Source organism: Amblyraja radiata, chromosome 5, assembly GCF_010909765.2.
Source record: "Amblyraja radiata isolate CabotCenter1 chromosome 5, sAmbRad1.1.pri, whole genome shotgun sequence".
NCBI lineage: Eukaryota > Metazoa > Chordata > Chondrichthyes > Rajiformes > Rajidae > Amblyraja > Amblyraja radiata.
Genome location: NC_045960.1, coordinates 81,432,469 through 81,455,140, shown reverse-complemented (window position 1 = coordinate 81,455,140; position 22,672 = coordinate 81,432,469). Strand labels below are relative to the sequence as shown.

Genomic DNA, 22,672 nt, shown 5'->3' with positions numbered 1-22,672 from the left:
AATTGGATGAAAATTACTTTTACAGTCTCAGTGAATTGGAGGGACCTTTCTTTTGCTCCCAGTTGATGTGTTTTTCCTATGTGTGCTTGCAGTATATTGTTCTTCGAGAATGCCTTTTTTTTGTCCTATCTAAAGCCGTATGTCTGAGAGATCTGAACACTGCTCAATAAATCCTGATCCCAAGGAAGTGGCGTGAGAGTTCCAGGGTGAATGATACATGGATACATATACAATAGGAGCAGGAGTAGGCCCTTCGAGCCATTCAATGTGATCATGGCTGATCACAATCAGTACCCCATGCATTCCGCTAGCCCTAAGAGCTATGTCTAACTCTCTCTTGAATGCATTTAGTGAATCAGCTTCCACTTCCTTCTGAGGCAGAGAATTCCATAGATTCACAACTCTCTGTGTGAAAAAGTTTTTCCTCATCTCAGTTCTAAATAGCCTACCCCTTATTCTTAAACTGTGGACCCTGGTTCTGGACTCCCCCAACATCGGGGACATGTTTCCTGCATCTATTGTGTCCAATCCCTTAATAGTTTTATATGTTTCTATAAGATTGCCTCTCATCCTTCTAAATTCCAGTGAATATAAACCCAGTCATTCATTCATTGCAGCATATTCCCTCAGATTCAGATTTTTGGACGGGAGGTGGTCTGGAGGCTTAATTTGTAACCTAGCCTGGGTTTCCACCTGCTCCTTCAGTGGGCTCAATGTCCTGGAGTTTGCAACATATTCCTACCAAAGGAATCCATTCCTGACGCTGTACATTCTTCCAACTTTTAACTTATTCGCAGTTTGGAGCCAGGTTTTTCTGACCTGTGCTGGAAAATTGCCCTCCTGTTCTGTCCCACTAAACCTCTCGAGTCTTTGCCATGCCATCCGAGCAATATTATTCAATAATATTTGAGTGTCTCCATTATCCTGCACATTTGTTTGTACTGTAAAGAACTGTAAGCCTCAGAGCAGATGGTAGAAATGCCAAAGGTTAACTCCTCCTATTACAACCCTGGATGTCTCTTTACATCCAATGGTACCTTCTTTCTGACCTTCCATGTAATCAGTTAAAGGTCAAGTCATAATAACAAATTAAAATGGCAGGAATAGACTAAGATGCTCCTCAAGAACGCTCCATATTTCAATAAAACCAGGGCTGATTACTTGCATTAACTCCATTTCCCCCGCAAAATCCAGCGTTCCCTAACGCTGACTGGTTAGCACACAACAAAAGCTTTTCACTGTACCTTGGTACACATGACACTAAACTAAACTATCAAACTATAATCCACTGATCTCAGGCTTAGTTGTGCTTCGTGATCGATCACCAACAGTTCTCTCGAGCAGAGCACGGCAATCCTATGCTGCTGCAAGTAAGGATTTCATTGTTCTGTTGTTGGTACATATGGCAATTAAAAACACCCTTGAATCGCTCTGAACCTGAGCAGATGTTTACCTCAGCTAGTCTTTTTTGAACTAGAATGTGGACTTGGATTTTCTTCTTGTAGCCGACAACCAATGCAATCACACTTGCCCAAACCAGCATTGGACCTCTACTTTATTCTCTGCTGGATCATGAAACATATTCCAACCTCTCTCAATGCAATCCATTACTCTTGCATTTAACTGGACTGAAAATAGAGGTTTAAGTAAGAACAATTCCCAAGTAATGTACAAAATGGGGAATAAATTGAAAGGATGAAAGCTGGGTCGGAGTGGGAGATGAAAAGAGTGGAATGAAAACATTATTAAATATTAACATTTGCAAAAGTTAATTTTCAGTACCAGAGAGTTTTATTGGCAGTACTTAAATGCTTAACAGGCCATTAAACTGGAATGGACAAGCCCTACATTTGCTGGCATTGTACCGTTTAACAAAAATGAAGGCATAAACTGTGTAATTCTAGGCCAGTTAGTTTGGCATTGGAGACATCAAATTTTTGGAATCAATTCCAGGAATGTAAATCTTAATTTCGAAAGGCAGAGGTTAATCAGGGACAGACAACATAACTTTATGAAAGGAAGTTCTGGGCAGACTGGATGTTTTGAGGAAATAGCAAGGAGACTGCATGAGGAGCGTGCCTTTGATGTACCCAGTCTGCACCCATTCCTGCAAGGCTTTTGACAAGAACCCACAAGGCAGACTGCCCAAAAAAGTAAAAGGTCTTGGGGTTAATCTGGGTCTGATGTTGGCTCAGTGGTAGAAAGCAAAGGGTAGTGGCTGGCGGTTGTCTTTGTGACTGAAAGGATGTTATCAACTGTCATCAGGCTCCGCACTCTTTGTGACGATATTAATTTATACTTCAGAGTAGGGGCATGATAAGGAAGTTTGTGGAAGATGTAGAAGTGGGCCATGAGGTTTACAGTGCGGAGAAAAGCTTTAGACTGCAGGATGGTAGATAGATGAGCAGAACGGACCCAGGAATCATGAGACAATGCAGTTGGAGAGGTGCAACAGGATGAGGTCATTCATAATAAATGGGAAGATATCGAATGGAGTGAAGAACTAAGGGCCTGCACATCCTCGGGTCTTTTAGTTTAGGTTTAATTTAGAGACAGGTCCTACAGCCCACCGAGACCGCACCGACCAGCGATTCCTGCACACTAACACTAGGGACAATTTTGCCAAGCCAATTAGCCTACAAACCAGTACGTCTTTGGAGTGTGGGAGAAAACTGGAGCTCCTGGAGAAAACCCATGCAGTTCACGGGGAGAACGTACAGACTCTGTACAGACAACACCCGTAGTCAGGATCAAACCTGGGTCTCTGGCACTGAAAGGCAGTAACTCCACCGCTGCATCACCATGCCGCCCTTTTGAGGTAGCCAGATGGGCAATTATAGTTTAAATGGCATACAAAACAAAGGCCCTTCGGCCCACCAAGTACACAGGCATGGAACTCGCTATCAAAATATGGAGGGGACCGGGGGACAGGGGACACACAATTTTTTGGCTTAAGAGGCTCAATCCAGCGCTAAATGCAGCTCAACTATGCCTGTCTCGTCGGGTTAACCTGCAGCCCTGCCTGGGCTGACGGGACACCAGCGCTGCTTCTGCGCGCTGGCCATATTTCCCGCAAGCCCAGGCTGGACTGAAGGTTAACCTGGCGGGACAGGCAGAGTTGAGCTGGGTTTAGCCGACCTCTCTGACCACCCGTGGGGGGGCACTCGGGTGGGGACGGGACAGGATCGATCCTGGCTGCGGATGAGGTGCAGGTCTGTGCCACGTCCCCATCCTCCAATCACCGCACTCCACCCCCCCCCCCCCCACTCCTCCCTCCTCCAATGATCGCGCTGAATCATCGTGTCCCGCCCCCATTGCCTGCTGACCGACATCTCTCTCGTCCAATCGGCGCTCTCAATCAGCAGCCCCACCTCCACTGTCTCGCGGAAAGCGGAGATTTTAAAATCCGGATGACAAAAACTTGGGGGGGGGGAGGGGGGGATGTCCCCCACCTCTCAAAACATGGGGGGGAACGTGTCCCCTCTGGCCCCCCCAGGTTTTCCTCCCCTGCAAGTACACACCGACCATCAACCACCCATTTACCCACTCTCAGCCCATGAAATGGAAAATATTACTTTTTTCTAACAGTTACATTAGTCAGTTTAAGAACTTTTTCATGAAGACATAAAGGACCACAGATGCCGGAATCTTTACCAAAAATCTGCTGGAGGAACTCAGTGGATTTGATCGCAAATAGACAAACGATGATTCAAGTCGGGACCCTTCCTCAGACTGACGGAGTAGAGGTAGAAAGAGGTGAGATGAAGAGGTGGGGCAGGATCCAGCAACTGATGTGGACCTAGGTGAGGACGGGATGATTAGCTGTTGACTCAGGTGAGGGAGTGAGGGGTGGAGACAGTAACCAAGGCTGGAGGTGCAAAAGACAATAGTGGAATCTGACAAAATTTCATGAAAATGTTTTTTCATATTTTGTAAGTGATTGTGTTTTTAAGAAATTAATTTTTTAATTATTTTGTAAAAAATGTTAATCGTTGGATGCCAGTGAGATTTCTATTATTAAATTCCTTGACAGGTTTCACAGTGGCAAAGGCTCTGCCCCGGCCCTACTGAGCCCTCTGGAGACGGGTCTCTGCACTGCACAGCACTGCACTGCTGGGCCCACTGGAGACAGGGACTGTGCATTGCACTGCACTGCACTGCACTGCTGGGACACTCTAGAGATGGGGGCTTTGAACTGAACTGTACTGCCTCGGCTCAGTTGCTGGACATGTCCAGGATCCATCAAGCCTCATCGCCAGATAGGTATGGAGGGATGATAGTGGCACAATGGTTGAATTATTTGTTTCATAATCTAGAAGATCATGCTAACAAACTGAGTTCAGGTTCCATATGTCAGGCTGTGCAATTTAAATTCAGCAACTGATCTGGGGTGGGAGATTGCAACCTTCACGTGGTCTGCCCTGTTTCGACGAATGCAATCAACCTGGTGTGCACACTCAGATAAGATCAAATAGAACAAGTTGTCCTGCAACTTTAGGCTGTGCACGCCCTACGCAAGAAGAAGAAGCAACTGATCTAAAATTTCCTTTTAAAAGGGGGTAAAACAGCTTGTTTCAGTAACAATGACCCTGAAACTACCCACTCATATGTTTCATGATCCACGAGGCAGAATGCTGTCGTACTCACTGGGTGTCGAGGAAATTGACAGAGGAAAATTAAAGGGAAAAACTGAGACTTCTAGGTATGCTTCAAGAGGCTTTATTGCATAGTATCATGAAGAGATGGCAGCAGTTAAATGCTCACCAGTCTCTAGTCTTTGCAGCAGAATTAGCCGACAGTTATATACAGTGCAGTAAACAACTTTTTTTTTGTTAGATACAATTATACGAAAATATACTTTGTCCTTGGCTATATGTTTTCCTGTTATTACTATCTACTACATGGGTATTAATCATTTCATTAGTGATAAAACACATTTTGTTTATGTTAATCTTATTCAACAATGGATGGTTAATGCAAGTCAAACATAATACAAGGACTTCTTGACATTATTCTATGTCATCTTTCAAGCAGACTGCGCCACTGCCCCCTCTCCGAGCCAATCATAAGCCCCCATTTACTGCAATGTTTCTGCGCTACTAGTGGTAGGGGGTGCGGGTGGTCTACTCAGCTGATGCTGTTGTGTTTTTGATCACAATAGTTACCGACATTACAGGGCTAACTATTGTGATCCAGCATTCAGTAACTTTCCAGTGAGAAACAGGCTTCCTGATCTCTGTCCTAATTTGATGTGCTTTATTCACCAATGCTATGCATTACCAGCCAAGAGAAAACAATTCTAGAAGGGATAATGTGTCTGAAACTTGTTTTGCCAAATTCCCATGATCTTCTTCTGCATCTGGTCAACGAAAGATGGCAATTGCCACGTCTGCACACCCTTTCGTTACCTTATATAATTCCGATCAAAATTAAGTAAATTAATATTTAGTTTTTTTCTTCTACACGGGTCTGGGCCTTATGTGATAATTAGCTTAGCTTAGCGATACAGCGTGGACACAGGCCCTTCAGCCCACCGAGCCCGTGCCAACCATTGATCACCCTAGTTCTATGTCCGACACACTTGGGGGCAATTTACAGAAGGCAATTAACGTACAAACCTGCACGTCTTTGGGATATGGGAGGAAACCAGAGCACCCAGAGAAAATCCACGTGGTGACAGAGAACATACAAACTCCACACAGGCAGCACCCATGGTCAGGATTGAACCCAGGTATCTGCTGGCATGAAGCAGCAGCCCTACCGTCGAATCCATCAGCGCATTTGCGCTGAAAAAGATGTGCAAGCTGTTTCCCTTGGGAGTAGTCACTCTTTGACCTCTTGATTCCTCTCAAAAGCAGCCACAATGAAAGAAATTTGTATCCACTTTTTAGCTGTAGATCAGTTACTGGGTGGTTTAAGATCTGTTCCAGACTTTAAATGTAGAGGTCTACATTGACACTTCAATGCAGTGCTGAGGGGGTGCTATGATAACGGGTGTGTCATCTTTCAGAGGCGGCACAATCTACCACCTTAACTGGGCATGACGGATACGTGACAGTATTGTTCATGGAGTCAATCATTTCCTCTATATCTACATCACAAATGTAGTTTATCTGGTCATTTTCACAAAGGTGTTTACAAAAGCTTGCTGTGCAAATTGGTTAACATTCCAACAACTAGAACCGTTAGCTCAACCTGAAATTTTCCCTCCCTCCCCTACTGCCTCCTTAAATGTGTACATAAGAATTGGGTGTCAAACACCGCACCAAGACTGATCTGGATGGAATCTGACTTTTGTTTTAGTGATTCTGCAGATAATCCTAAAAGACAATTCTACAAACGGTCACGGACTTGTCCCAATTGTAAACTTTGATTTCAAGCATGTTTTAAATATGATGTATATTGAAACAAATCTATCTTTGGACAAACTTTGGATTAACATATGCACGAGCAGGTGACAGAAGTTCATTAGGTTTACTTCTGCCCTCAGGTGGTTAATTCTCTCAATAAAACAAAAATGACCTAGAATAAGCATTTTCCTTGCTATCTAGAAAAAAGTGATTTTACCCATTGAGCTAATGCCAGCTCTACGAGCAATCGTATCAATGTTCTTCCGAGCCATTTCCCTGTAATTTATACTCTCGAGTCTCCTTCTAGCCCATATTATAAATTAGCCATTAGTGTTGCTAATTAACCCATGAACATGCCTTTGAGATGTGGGAGGGAAGCAGAGCTCCAGGGAGAAACTTGCATGGGTGCAGAGAGAATGCAAGCTGAAGCTTGATTATTGATTATCTGTAGACACTAAAAGCTGGAGTAGCTCAGCGGGACAGGCAGCATCTCTGGAGAGAAGGAAAGGGTGATGTTTCGGGTCGAGACCCTTCTTCAGACTGGTCAGGGGTAAGGGAAACGAGAGATATAGACCATGATGTAGAGAGATAAAGAACGATGAATGAAAGATATGCAAAAAAGTAACGATGATAAAGGAAACAGGCCATTGTAAGCTGTTTGTTGGGTGAAAACGAGAAGCTAGTGAGACTGGGGTGGGGGAGGGATAGAGAGAGAGGGAATGCCAGGGGTATCTGGTTAGATAAATCAATATTCATATCACTGGGCTGTAACGTGCCCAAGCGTAATATGAGATGCTGTTCCTCCAATTTTGCGTTTCGCCTCACTCTGACAACGGGGGAGACCTAGGACATGAAGGTCTGTGGAGGAATGGGAAGGAGAATTAAAGTGTTTAGTAAACGGGAAATCAGGTAGGTTCAGGCGGACTGAGCAAAGGTGTTCAGCGAAACTATCGCCCAGTCCACGTTTGGTCTCGCTGAAGTATAAGAGTCCACATCTTGAACAACGGATGTTGGAGGACGTGCAAGTGAACCTCTGCTTAACCTGAAAGAACTGTCGGGGTCATCTGAAGCATGGTGGCCCCAATAAGAATTATTCTGAAGTAAATATTAAAATGGTAGATAATGATTAAATTGTTGTATTATTCGTGGTTATTATCAGAGTTTAAACATTATTTCCTGGGTAGACTCCAATGGCAGCAGAGAACTTACTTTTTTCAGATTATAATATCAAACTGTTGACTATCGACTGCCGGTAGATTGTGGGTACAAATTTTCAGCAACATGTTCTTACATCCGTTTCAGGGTATCCAGTCCTGCCTGTACCCCATAAACCCACTAACCCCTTAATAATTCAGCTTTCATAAAATAAATTGAAACCAATAATTGTGAACAATCAATGAATAGTTTCTGTACACCAATTATTTATTAAAAAATTATATACAAAGCAATTGCTTTACTAATATATTTTGCAACACTGCTGCAAATAGCTAAATATGTTCAAAGGCATTCCTGTTCACTTCGGCAAAGTGCATGGATTCTGTCTAATGGACAACCTTTCATTTTTGGTCAGCTATATTCTTTTTCAATGCTGGCCATTAGTTCCTCTTCGGAATAATCGTACAGAATTGGAGTCAAGTTGGTTGGCATATTTTTGCCACTCATCTGGAATCTGGAAGTGAACAAACAGACATAATTCGAGATGTGCACATTTCCATCCATTTATGCCAATTTAAAAAATTTCAAATCATGATATTTTTTGAATATTATCAAATCATGATAAGTGTAGAAAGAGGATAAAGTCTAAAGCACGCGTGGAATGTCACATGAATTATTTAATTAAGGCACAACTTGATCACAAGAAAATTTGTCGTCTTACCAAAGCCAAGTTAGTGTCAAAACAATTTTGTGCAGATTTTTCTGTGTAACTTGAGTTAAGCCACTGGCAACTTAAGCACAGTAAAATCCTATCATCAACATACATGAGATCATTGTTACCATGTGAACACCCTAGTTTTCGTACTCAAATATAGACATTCTCCCCTGATATCACCACAGGCCAAGATCTTAGCATATGTGAATGTCTGGAATCAAAAATAAGCATTTCTCATACTGGAAAGGAAGGGCTTGGTAAAAGAACAGATTTAACTTGCTATTTCAACACAAGGATTTAATTTTTTGGTATTAGTTCATGTTCCAAGGAAGTCAAGATTTTGTTATTGCTGTTGATGATTAATTTAATGAAATTAAAAGACAAGAAGAAAAATCCACTAGAGCTAAAGTAAAATCATAGCATGAAAATAAAGTAATAAATGCAATAAGAACATTTCCACATATTTAGCAGGCCAGGCAGTTTCCGTTGTTTAGCCGAAACATTAACCCTGTTTCCCTCTTCGGAGATGCTGCCTGACCTGCTGGGTAATTCCTACATTTTCTGTTTCATTTCAGATTTTCAACAATTGGAGTTTTTTTCCTTTGCGATAAGAAATACCAAAAATAAATTACAGTATATTTAAATTATTCATCTAAAATACAAATTAATATAAATAATAAACTATCAATGTTAACGTATTATAATATAAATTATATATCGACATTGTTGAGGCAGAGACCAATAAGATGGAAATATGTACCAACTAATGAGGGCAGTATCACATATGCCTTCTTTCCCACATTATCTAACTGCACTGCCACTTTCAAAGATCTATGTACACCAAAAGTCCCTCTGTTCCTCAATACTCCCCAGAACCCCACCGTTCACGGAGTATGTCCAACGTATATTACTGCTCTCAAATCACATCACCTCACATTTATCTGGATCAAATGTCATTTGCCTTTTCTCAGCCCATTTCACCAATAACTTTCTGAGCGCCCTTTATGGGCGACTATTTGCATACCTTGGGTATGCAAGCAACGAATTTCACTGTGACTTGTCACATGTGTCAATAAATGATTCAATTCAAAATTACAACTCCTATGAAAAGGCTGATCATGCATCCTACATTCATACATTACAAACTGCAACACAATACAAACACCATTGCTCCCCTTGGAATACCATCAGACAGAGGCATTCAATCACACAAACAACCCTCTACCATCATCTTCTATTGCCAAGCCAATTTTGGATCCATTTTGCAACCTGCCCTGACTCACTGGGCCCTGATCTTTTGAACTGGTCTTCCATTTGGAACCATGTCAAAGGCATTACTGAAGTCCATGCTAAGCACATCTACTGCACTGCATTCATTAACCCACTTTGGTCAGACAGGATCCGCATTTGACAAAACTGCGGGCTATCTCTAGCTTTCCAAATGATTAATAATCCTGGCATCAGAATATTTATCTCAGGTCTTGTTTGATGTTGGCACCGTGAGGTGAGAAGAAACAAAAAAGTCTATGTTGGACCTGATGATCCAGAAAAGGTTACTGATGAAAGTGCCTTAGCCCCGAACACTAGGTGAGGTATCCTTAAAGCGGTAATGAAATGGAAGGGAATAGGTTCCATCAATTGCAATCTTCAGAGTCATCAGGTCCAACATAGACTTTTTTGTTGATGTTCTGTTTCTTCTCACCTCACGGTACCAACATCGAAACATACAGCACAGAAACAGACCCTTTCGGCCCTTCTCGATCGTGTTAAGCACAATGCCTACCTCTGCTCGTGTTATTTACCCACATTGGACCCATATCCGTTGATATCCAAAACCAGGGGCCACAGTTTAAGAATAAGGAGCAAGCCATTTAGAACGGAGACGAGGAAACGCTTTTTCTCACAGAGAGTGGTGAGTCTGTGGAATTCTCTGCCTCAGAGGGTGGTGGAGGCAGGTTCTCTGGATGCTTTCAAGAGAGAGCTAGATAGGGCTTAAAAATAGCGGAGCCAGGGGATATGGGGAGAAGGCAGGAACGGGGTGCTGATTGGGGATGATCAGCCATGATCACATTGAATGGCGGCGCTGGCTCGAAGGGCCAAATGGCCTACTCCTGCATCGATTGTCTATTGTCTATATCCAAGTACCAGTCAAAACCATTTTAAAACAGTTTAACCAACGTAAAAGTGTAATCTTTCTTTATGAGGTACACTTGATCCATTATGAGGTACACTTCATCCAATCACGATAAAAATTGGCGTCAATTTTACTAGGTTCCCTTGTAGTTACATCTAAAGCAGTCACTCTCAACTCAGCTTCAGAATTCATTTGTGAAGCCAAACGACCAGAGGTAAACATGTTATTAACAAGTCCTGCTTAAAAGGATAATTGATGATATATTTCATCATTTTTCAGATGTTACATAGAAACATAGAAAATAGGTGCAGGAGGAGGCCATTCGGCCCTTCGAGCCAGCATTGCCATTCATTGTGATCATGGCTGATTGTCCCCAATCAATAATCCGTGCCTGCCTTCTCCCCATAACTCTTGATTCCACCAGCCCTAGAGCTCTATCTAACTCTCTCTTAAATCCATCCAGTGATTTGACCTCCACTGCCCTCTGTGGCAGGGAATTCCACAAATTCACAACTCTCTGGGTGAAAAAGTTTTTTCTCACCTCAGTTTTAAAAGCCTCCCCTTTATTCTAAGACTGTGGCCCCTGGTTCTGGACTCGCCCCACATTGGGAACATTTTTCCTGCATCTAGCTTGTCCAGTCCTTTTACGGTGCAGACCTAATGGTGATGATTTGGGGAACTGTTCCCAAAAGGATTGGAGATGCCCCGTTTGTTTTAAGCAGGCAGGGAATTACCAGGCAATTTTCCACTTTATCAAGTAGATGGCAGTGTTGTCTATAAACAACTCTATTTTGAGCTCCTAGAACCGTTATGAATCTATTCCATTTAGCACAGGAGTGAAAAATACACCAAAGGAAATTTTCAGTGAAGTAGGAAAATGTGATGTCATGGATTATCCCATGTTCACTCCTACCAATATCATAATGGATAAATAAATCTGAGACAGAAGGATTAATGAAGCGGAGATCAAGTACATTGTCTTTAAAAATACATGGCTATAAATTGGGAGTATCCCCCCTTGCAACTTTTTTTTGCATGCCTACAGAATATTTACACCTATGCTTATTTGATTATGAATTCAAAGCTCTTTGTAATGGGAATTACTATATTAAACTAGCTATGGGAAATTCCGTTAATACAATATCGTTGACTGAGAGATGTATTATAATAGCAATTATAAAAGGGAGTTATTGTTTCATACCATTTTTGGGCATGTGAATTCCATTTCTTAAATGGAAGACATTGTGTTCTACCTTAATAAATATAATAGCCCAAATAAAACTATATGCTAAACTTTAATAGTAAGCTCCTCAAAATGTATAACACAAGAGAACGTTGGTTATAATCCGAAGGTAGACCTGATGAAAGGGCATTGACATTTTCTCTCTCCAGATACTGCTGAATCTGGCATCCCCAGCATCCATTTGTTTTTGCACTAAAATTTATGTTCCCTAACTAATTTTTTTTTCAATAGGTAAATATAATTCTATATAATCTCTTACAGAAAACCTACACTAACCACCTTTGAATTTTTAAATATTTCTGCTTAGCAGGCTGTAGAGATTTAAAAAAAAACCTCCATTATTAGTATACTTGTTGCTTAACCAATTAAGAAAACTTGGAGGACAATATCCACATCCAAATCAAAGGAAACCAAGCAGGATATTTAGCTTTTGGGATGCAGTAGCAATAATACAGGTTGGCTTGTTTATACACAACTCACCCATTTGCCAAGTTGTTATTTTCTACGTGTCGTGTCTTTATCATGAATACATCCTGCGGGATGAACAGAGAGGTTACTAATAAGTTGGATAATGTTTTTAAATATCCACAATTTATACAAAGTGTATTTAATTGTAGTTTTATTGTAGTAACACATTTTGAAGAGCTATACCGGGTACAAAGTACACATGGACTGTGAATCTCTTGGGGAGATATCGGGAGGATCAAGAACGTGGTCCATTTTGTAGACTTTAATCAGATTCTCAAAAGAGCCAGGAGGGCAGAATTATGATTTAAGGCAACTTTAAAAAATATATTACATGGAACGTACCTGCAAATATACCAAGTGCCCATATGAAGAAAGGCAGCAAGATTATTTTGGTGTCTAAGTAGATTCCTCTTCTAACATTCATCACATAAAATTATTTTCCATCCCCATTTGTGTTTCCTTATTTGCTATCTGTAAGACTGCTTTGCACACTCTTTGCCTTGACTTTGCTCTACAATACCGCAACTTATATAGCATTTATTAAAGGAACAACATGTATGAAAACTCCCTGGATGGTTATTAAACAAAAGGTAATAGCCAGCAAAGAGTTGACACTATGTCAGTTGATAAAATGTTTGGTTGAAGGGTTTGGGAACATTTTTTTATGGAAGAGAGTGGATACAGAGGGATTTATGATCAAGAAAGGTAAAAATACAGCCATCTGTCAGGGTTATGCAGGATTTGGAGGAACAGAGATTTGTCCAGTGTTATAGGGTTGGAGAATACTGCAGACAGTGGATTTTTGAGAGCATGAAAGTTGCAATTTGTTGCCTGTTTACTGCCCTTTCTGGTTGAGTTGGTGGCGGGGATTAGCCTGGTGTACATTTTGCCCACATCACAATGCATTTTATTTATCAATGCAAGCACCAGCAAATATTTTAATGAAATGGTAATGATGTAATAACATTGTGTCATATCTGTCTCACCAAAGGATGCAAATCATTCTCATTTATGACAGGTATCCAGCAAGGTTACAGGAAATACACAAGTATATTAAAAGGCTCAGCGAGTGAAATGTTTCAAAATTGTATAATGTTTTCTTTTTAAAACACATATTGTGTCTTCTTTGAGATTTTGTGTTCCCACTTCTCACCAATAATTTCTATTTTACAATGGATGCAATAGTTGTCTCATTAGGAATGCCATGCTATCCTGTATTTTTATTGGAAGAATGGTTATAACAGCTGGTTAAGTAATTGGGCTAATATTTCTCAGCTAGGACTAATGATCTCAAGTTTTAATCCCACCTGGGGAATTTAACTTCAAATGATTAAATAAATCTGGAATTTAAAAAAAATAACAATTCGCCTGATCCACTAGTAGGTTCAGAGAAGGAAGTGTATCATTCTTGCCCTGTCCCAACTATATATATAATCTCTGACCCGCAGCAATGTTGTCCTGAGATAGCCTAGATAGCCATTCAGTTCAAGGCCAACGACAATGCACAGACCTGCCTGTGCAGTGCTGACAGGCTGCGTTTCACAATGACCGCTTTGTTACATGTTTGAACCCAGTCTGGAGCCCACCGAGTCCACAGGCAGTACAGTACAGTACAGTACACATTCAAGGCCGCCAAGGACCATCGGCACCTTGAGAGCAGAGATACTAGAGGAGATAATAGTATCTTTGCTTGAGAGCTCACAGTGGCACAGGCCCGGGATGGAGAGGGCGAGAAGCGGCGACGGTGCTTTGCTAGCGACCTCCGGCAATTGCCCACTGGAGCAACATAGAAACCCCCGCCTCGACGATGCCCATCACCTTGCTTCTAGTAATAAACGGGAGCTGGCAGTTCACTACCCACCCCACCCCCTCCTGCCCTAAACCGACCGGTTAGTTATTCAAGTTTGAACTTTACATTTGCCGTTTGCTTGCAAGCTCTTCAGCTTCGTAACATTCGCTTGTTTCGAAAACAATTAGAGCGGGATAGAAAATAATTGAGAATGTTTTTGTGAATAATTATTGCTTAATCCAGTTACCATCCCGAACCCTAATGTTCTAATACGGACAGAAAGTTTCACAGAAGAAAGTTTAAAACTAACTATGCACAAATGCAGCAGGGATGACGAGAATTCAGACAGCAGAACATTTCCCTGAAAATAGAGATGTTAGAAACAATCCTTAAGATACTTGGATAAAATTTGAGGTTATGAGTTACTGATAGAGTAACTGGGTATTAAATTAACCCCTGCGCTGTGCTGTATTTGTGGGGAAAGCATTTCTTTGGAGAATGTCTCTGCGCCCCAGTCCAATTTAGACTGCAGACAGAATATCCATTACAAATGGGTTTCATTTTTACAAAAAGTAATGAATTATGACCTAAAATTAAATGAATGTCTCTGAAAGTTTAAAAAAAAAAAGCCTCTTAAGGACATTGCTTAGAAACATACGATAGAGCAAGATTCGTGCACGATTGGAAATGTTACATGTTATGTTGAAAGGCGACTGTTTAGGAGCGCCTCTCCAGTGTTGTTGTTTACATTGCGAGGTTGCGGACAGACTCACATGTGCGGAGCCGGGGCTCCTGCGGCTGGTGCTGAGGGAGCAGCCGCTCAGCGCCGAGGGCCAGGCGCCGGCTGCCCGCGGCGGGCGGGGGTTGTCCGGGCTGCTGCCGCCGCCACCGGCGCTGCGCTGTCCTCCGGCCAGGCACTGGATGGAAGGCGTGCAGTCGCCACAGGGCGCTTTCGGCAACTTCCACGTGGAAGGCTGCGATCGCCGAGAGGAGCCGCCCTCGGCTTGTATACTCCAGTCCCCGCCTTCAGCCGCTGCCTTGCCCGCTTCCCGCTCCATCACGGGCGGCCAGTCCCCTGCTCCGGCCGTTCCGGCGCGGCTGCTCCACAGGCGATGCCGTCCCTCTCCGTCCCACCGCTGTAGACCTTCGCCGCCCGCTCCCTCCTCGCTGCAGCCCAACTCCCTCTCTCCGGCGGCTGGCAGCGGGGGTCCCACCGCCGCCTTCCTCCACTTGCTGCCGCCGCCGCCCATCGTGTGTCCCCTGCCTGGGCTGGGCGCGACCCTTCACTTGCTGCCCCCGGGCAATCTCCCTGAATGTCCACCCTCCCACCTCCACATTTGACTTTTGGTGGGTGGGTGGGTGGGAGGATTTCTACGGGGGAACAAATATTTAACACAACCGCAAGACGTCAGTCTCTGCTCACCAATCCAGCCCAAGGGCGGGACAGGCAGCAGGGGGAAAAAAAACAATAACGCAGCCCAATCCCTTCCCCACCAAACATCTCCAACATGTCAATGTTCACCTCTGGCCCAACGGTGAGGAAAGTGCCGCTTGCTGTTCGACAGTGTCCTGATCCTGCACTCTCTGCATCTCATCGTCTCGCATTCCACCGGGAATCCGGATCCACAATGAATTCCCATTAAAAGCGGCCGAGATCCATGTAAGTTAATGAATTTAAAAATGTTACTCAACTTCTATCCTGCCAAGACTAAGTTGATTGCGAGTATTCCTGTAACACACCAGGCTGGCAAACAACTTCAGGCTTTATCATTCAACCCTGGTGCGAAAGTTTAATCTGAGGTCGTTTCTTTAGCCAAACGGAGCTAAATTGAGAATCATAGTTGGTAAAATACCTATTGTAGCATTGCTCATGGGTTAAAATATGTTGATTAGTAACATTGGAGCGTATGTTAAACATTGCATATTTAACAATAATTAGTGACGAGGAACAAAATCACTTCACTGGAATGCAATATCTTTGTCATTTCTTCATTTGTTGGTTCTTTTATTTAATGATAAAGTTGTTTTTTTTATAACAAACACAAAAACATCGGAATATAGGAGCTGGAGTGGACCACCAGGCCCCGTGAGCCTGCTTCACCATTTAAAATAATCATGGTCTCAACTCCCTTTCTTTAGCAGTTCTCAAAATCTATAACTTCTTGTTCTTTCAAATAGTTATCTTCACCTTAAATATGTCTAATTAGGTTCAGGGTTGTTATTGTCTCGTGCACCAAGGGACAGTGCAAAGCTTTGTTTTACATGCTACCCAATCAGATCAGATAATACTATACAGAAATACAATCAAGTCCAACTCACGAACAATAGATAGAACAAAGGGGGTACAGAATATAGAATATAGTTAATTGTTGGACAAAGTCCAATGTTTGCAATGGCGCAGAGGGTAGAAACAATGTTCTTGTTCTCCAACCCCCATGAGGGCAGATAATTTCAGAAACTGACTAACCTCCAAGAAACAACATGCCTGTGCGCCTCAATTTTAAATGACTGGTCCCTTATTTTGGAACTATGAACCCTTGTTTGTGATTCTCCTTTCAGTGAAAACATTTCAGCATTTACCCTGTCAAGTTCCCTTAGGGGACTTACAGAAGATCGTGAGAATATGCAGGGTGCAGGTCCCCTTCTAAACTCTGAGAAATGCAGACCGAAACCACCAAGTCTCATGAATGATCAACCCTCTCATCCCAAGAATTAGTCTTCTGAATCACCTTCGGGTAGCCTCCAATGCTACTACATCCCTTTTTAGGTAAAGGGGTCAAACACATGTGCAGTATTTCCAAGTATGGCCTCATGAACAGTATTTCCAAATATGGCCTCATGACATAACTTACTCCCTATTGACATTGGAGGAAATTTCCAAATCGATTATTTGAAATAGTTCACACATTGTCAGAATTCTAGACATGATCAACAGGTCACATGGTATTTTTTCATTCATAACATTAAAGAGCTAGGTGAGTAAATGGTGAATTATTGCACATCAATTTCATCTGTTCAGAGTAAGTGACATCAACATTATAATTGAAATATGGCATAAAAAGTCAAAGGTAATTTACCAGACAAACTTCAGCTTTCAAGTAAAGTTTATGTTTTAACCTGGAGACATGGATTTTGTTGGAAAACCATATATGGGCGTACAATGTATTTTCAATATTTACAATATGCTTTGATATCTCTTTGTACAATTAACAAGTAACTAATAAGTTTTCAACTTTTAAGCATTTCATGCCAATTCTAAGCTTGCACTGTTGTTCAAGAGGTTTTTTGTTCTCCGTCTAGAAGGTCTGAGTGCAAAGTTTTGAGAGACTTTAAGTACTCAACTTGATTCCGTGAATAGAGTTAAGGAACATGCCAGGCATGAATCATTGGAAATTATTTGTTGCATTGAAAGAAAAAAAAATACAGTGTAAAGCAAGTAGACTTAGTGATTTTTCATTTACACAGAGAGTGGTGAATCTCTGGAATTCTCTGCCACAGAATGTAGTTGAGGCCAGTTCATTGGCTATATTTAAGAGGGAGTTAGATGTGACCCTTGTGGCTAAAGAGATCAGGGGGTATGGAGAGTAGGCAGGTACAGGATACTGAGTTGGATGATCAGCCATGATCATATTGAATGGCGGTGCAGGCTCGAAGGGCCGAATGGCCTACTCCTGCACCTATTTTATATGTTTCTATGTTTCATTGCAACCACACAGTCTCATGTACTTCATTCTTAGGTTTGTAAAATCTACTTTCACGAGGTTTGTAAAAGGAACATGGATACTGGCATCTCTCCAAGTTTTGTAATGTTGTAGGTAAATGTAATTGAAAAGTGACTGGGGAAACTTTTCAGTTACTTTTTTTTGGCCTGGATTTGCCTATCTGGGATAATTGAGTCAACAAGTTTACACTACGATATTTTGGATGGTTGCATTCCATCTTTAATGTGCAGCATCTCAAAGGCATCATATAATCTCCTGCATGTTTGTCTACCTGTAAAAGCTTCCATAATAGGTTTTCCACTTTCATAGAAACATAGAAACAAAGAAATTAGGTGCAGGAGTAGGCCATTCGGCCCTTCGAGCCTGCACCGCCATTCAATATGATCATGGCTGATCATCCAACTCAGTATCCCGTACCTGCCTTCTCTCCATACCCTCTGATCCCCTTAGCCACAAGGGCCACATCTAACTCCCTCTTAAATATAGTCAATGAACTGGCCTCGACTACCCTCTGTGGCAGGGAGTTCCAGAGATTCACCACTCTCTGTGTGAAAAAAGTTCTTCTCATCTCGGTTTTAAAGGATTTCCCCCTTATCCTTAAGCTGTGACCCCTTGTCCTGGACTTCCCCAACATCGGGAGCAATCCTCCTGCATCTAGCCTGTCCAACCCCTTAAGAATTCATGTCAAGTTCCAGCTATAGCTGACTGTAGCTGCCAATAAATCATGTCAGAAACATACGTATTACAATGGCACCATTGAGCTCCCAAATGTTTCATCCAAGTTCACACTTTTTGAAGAATAACTATTGATGTGTATTGATTTATATTTTCAAAGTTGTTAATTTTAAATCATACTGTATATTTAGAAACTTGGTTTATTTGCAAATTATCTTTTGTTAAACCAGTAACATTTGTTGGGAAAATCTTAGAATCATCCCTTTTACTGGATTTTTATTAGCCTGTTTTAAATAGCTGTGTTTTCATGGTTTTTGTAACTGTTGCTTGGGATCCTGATAGTAAATGATTGAATTTTCTCTTTGTGAAGATTTGTGCATTCCTTCTTGGGACTGGAGGCATCCCAGAGTTCAATGACAAAGCCATTCATTCAGTTTGTTTTTACAACACTAGGGCAACAGAATCAGTGGATAAATTCCACCCCTTTACCATCTTTTAAAGTTGTTTAGCGTCATGCGTCAGTGAATTGATGCCACCATACCCTTTCTGTCTGGAATGGATATAGACTGACACAATCTAACCTACACTGACCTTCCTAGCATTATGCATTACCTCATCTTATTGAGAAAAACATATCCATTGTCAATGAGGTCCAATGGCTATTTTTATTTAGGTCTGTTAGTGTGAGACGATAAATGAGTGATTGGGGTGTGGAATGCATGATCAGGGTCAGTAGTGTTGCCACATTCAATTGCATGTGGAAATGGAAGCAGGAGAGGTGGCTGAACCGAATTTATTTGTTAAAGTTTAAGCTAAGGACACAAGATTTCATAAGTTCTGCGGAGAGCCCCATCCTAACTGTATTCATGAACCTTTACCTCTGGTGTGTCTGCTTTGCCTTGTGTCAGGAAATAACCACAAACTGATTCAGAGCAACTGGGATGCAGGCTGCAAGTTAAGAAACTAAGAACATCACATTAGAACATAACTCAATCAGTATGGTGGAACAGTAATCTAAAAGTTTAAACTCAGTCTTTTCTTCCATTCGCAGGAGTGTTACCTTATCCATCATAATGGACAGCAAGAACATTTCCTTGAGAGAAGCTATCTATTTATAGAACCGCAACTAGAACATGAAACTGTTGGAATCAGTGCTAATAATAAAAGGTTATAAAGTTGCAAAGATTCCACAGATGGTATTTTGTCTGCAACAAATTAAACTTAACTAAAATAAATTCTCACTTAAATGTAAATAATTGGATTTTGTGCTGTAAACTCCATGCTTGCAGGTCTCTCCATCCTCCCATAGTTTTTTTTTTACAACTTTCTAGGATTTTTGTTTCCCTGATAGAAGCTCGTTCTAAACCCATCGACCAAAATGTAGCTATTTGGTTTGTTTGTAAAATTAATATCTTAAGCATGCATTGTCTGCTTTTGGTTGCCCTATTGAAGGGGTGTAAATCCAGCTGTCCAAGGTCAACAATTGGTCATAGTGTTGAAAGAATGGAATTCTGCCAATTTATGTTCCATTTTGTGTACTATGTAAAACCACAACTGTTTGGCAGTTCTAGAGGAAGTGCAGAGTAAAGAGGGGGGGGTGGGGGGGATTGGGGTGGTGGGAGTGGGGGGTGGGGGGTAGTGAGGGGGGCAGGGGAGGAGGGGGGGGGGGGGAGGGTGAATGTTCCCGCTTGGATACTTTAAAAAAAACAAATCACGGTCGCTTTTCATATGAAAGGATCAAATAATCACTCACTCAAAATATTGCTTACTGTACTTGAAAACAAAAATGCTGATAAAAAATGAGGAAGATGACACCATTTCAGACTATAGAACTCTTCTTCAGACTGATCAAGGGTCTCAACCCAAAATGTTGTCCGTCCATTCCCTCCATAGATGCTGCCTGACCTGCTGAATTCTTCCAGTTGATTTTTGTGCAAGATTTCAGCATCTGTAGTCTCTTGTGTTTCCATTTTCTCCATTATTCTGATGTGAAACTTGCAGCCAAATCACTGACACTGAAGGTATTGTGGCCAGATGAAGGTGTTAGGAGAAAGCATAGCAACATTTAGTGTAGATGAGCAAAAAGACCCCAGGCTGTTTGCTATGGTGTACAACTCTATGGATCTATGACACACTAGTCAACCTGAGGAGTACCTTCAGCAACAGACTGGTTCCACCAAGATGCAATACAGAACGCCACAGGAGATCCTTCTTCCCTGTGCCTACCAAACTGTAGAACTCCTCCCCCTTCTGTTGTGGGATAGACTGATTCCCCTCTCCCCTCCCAAATCTTTGCACATCCCCAATCCTTTCCACTAGTTACTTGAATTTCATATTTCATGTATCTTGTGTTTAATGACTGGTGGCAGATCAATTTCCCTCCTGGGATAAATAAAGTTCTATCGTATCGTATCTTATCGTATGTTAACTCTGTAGGACATGAGTGGTCCCATCTAGAGGTTTAGATGACCATGATACGATATTAAAAAAATATTTGTTTCTGGTATATTTTCTGCTTAGTCCCTTTCTGAAGATAGATTGCTAAAAAGCTAAATCTGTGACCATTTGTTCCCAGAGGCTACTCAACATTTCTCCCATCTTTATTTTTAGCTTGTTCCATCTGTTGAGTACATTTCCCCTCCGAAGGTTTACTAATATTTCTCTCTCAGCTAACATCTCAGCCGCCATGCATTTTTAACATTTTCTGAATAGACATAGGTTGTTTATTAATTGATCTTGGAGTAAAAACCGTAGGTTATGCTGGTGGATAGAATAATGCACAGGAAGATTTGTTAATAATTATCCTGTGCCTACTGAACTGTAAAATCTGTTTGTTAAATACTTTCGTTTATTTGACCGCCCCAAGACATTTCACTCAGTAGTCATGTGCTGTGGTTGCTTTGAATGCTCAAGTGGGAATGTATAACGGAATAAAATAAATGAATAAACATTTTAATTCAATTTTAATACATTAGAGTCTACATAATTAAGAGTATTTAATTATTACAATCAGTCAAATTACCCTTTGCAAAAGGTAGCTTACCCAAAAGTGCTTTATGAAAAAAAACCTGTTGTATGAAAGAACGATAGTTGATAAACTGCTGGTCAATAGCTGATCAGCTAAATGTAAAGTTTAACAATAAGCAGCATTACCGGATTGACTGAGCACAGAAAATGGAACATTCAGGCTTCTTTTGTTGTCAGCTGTTAATCAATCCCAAACTGGTTAGCCACGTTTTGTAGTGGTCGCTGTCAAGGCTAGACTAAGTGGGGAAAGCATCCATGATAAAGATGCAGAGTGGTCAGAGAAATGTGGATACGTTAAATGATTGGGCAGGAATAGCAATGAAGCACATTGTGGCAAATGCGGTTATTGACGTTGGCAGGAGGATCAGAAAAACAACATTTGTTACAGGACAAGTAATTGGTAAATGTTGATATATAGAAACATAGAAAATAGGTGCAGGAGGAGGCCATTCGGCCCTTCGAGCCAGCACCGCCATTTATTGTGATCATGGTTGATCGTCCCCTATCAATAACCCGTGCCTGCCTTCTCCCCATATCCCTTGACTCCACTAGCCCCTAGAGCTCTCTCTCTTAAATCCATCCAGTGACTTGGCCTCCACTGCCCTCTGTGGCAGGGAATTCCATAAATTCACAACTCTCTGGGTGAAAATGTTTTTTCTCACCTCAGTCTTAAATGACCTCCCCTTTATTCTAAGACTGTGGTCCCTGGTTCTGGACTCACCCAACATTGGGACCATTTTTCCTGCATCTAGCTTGTCCAGTCCTTTTATAATTTTATATGTTTTTATAAGATCCCCATCCTTCTAAACTCCAGTGAATACAAGCCTAGTCTTTTCAATCTTTCCTCATATGACAGTCCCGTCATCCCAGGGATCAATCTCGTGAACCCACGCTGCACTGCCTCAAATACAAGAATGTCCTTCCTCAAATTAGGAGACCAAAACCGTGCACAATACTTCAGATGTGGTCTCACCAGAGCCCTATACAACTGCAGAAAAACCTCTTTACTCCTATACTGAAATCTTCTTGTTATGAAGGCCAACATTCCATTAGCTTTCTTCACTGCCTGCTGTACCTGCACGCCAACGTTCAGTGACTGGTGTACAAGGACACCCAAGTCTCGCTGCACCTCCCTAACCTAACCTAACCCCATTGAGATAATAATCTGTCCCCTTGTTTTTGCCGCCAAAGTGGATAACCTCACATTTATCGATATTATATTGCATCTGCCACGCATCCGCCCACTCACTCAACCTGCCCAGGTCACCCTGCAACCTCCTAACACCCTCTTCACAGTTCACACTGCCACCCAGCTTTGTGTCATCCGCAAACTTGCTAGTGTTGCTCCTAATTCCTTCTTCCAAATCATTAACATAAATGGTAAACGGTTGCGG

General features: G+C 41.8%; 1 protein-coding gene across 1 annotated transcript; it reads right to left on the bottom strand.

Moving 5' to 3' along the window:
• Window positions 1-7,754: 7,754 nt before the first annotated feature.
• LOC116973485 (cystin-1-like) lies at window positions 7,755-15,282 on the bottom strand. Its single transcript, XM_033021604.1, has 3 exons — window positions 14,628-15,282; window positions 12,078-12,130; window positions 7,755-8,019 (listed from the first exon to the last, which is right to left on the bottom strand). Exons 1-3 carry the CDS (start codon window positions 15,102-15,104, stop codon window positions 7,917-7,919), a joined length of 633 nt encoding a protein of 210 aa, XP_032877495.1. The 5' UTR covers window positions 15,105-15,282; the 3' UTR covers window positions 7,755-7,916.
• Window positions 15,283-22,672: the final 7,390 nt, after the last annotated feature.

What these genes read in the sequence shown, in the direction of transcription:
- LOC116973485 (XM_033021604.1), bottom strand. Translation starts at nt 15,104, where the DNA reads ATGGGCGGCGGCGGCAGCAAGTGGAGGAAGGCGGCGGTGGGACCCCCG. An exon ending in GGAGCCCCGGCTCCGCACAT is followed by an intron (nt 12,131 to 14,627) that starts GTGAGTCTGTCC and finishes TTCATCCCGCAG; the next exon opens with GATGTATTCATGATAAAGAC. An exon ending in AATAACAACTTGGCAAATGG is followed by an intron (nt 8,020 to 12,077) that starts GTGAGTTGTGTA and finishes GTTCACTTCCAG; the next exon opens with ATTCCAGATGAGTGGCAAAA.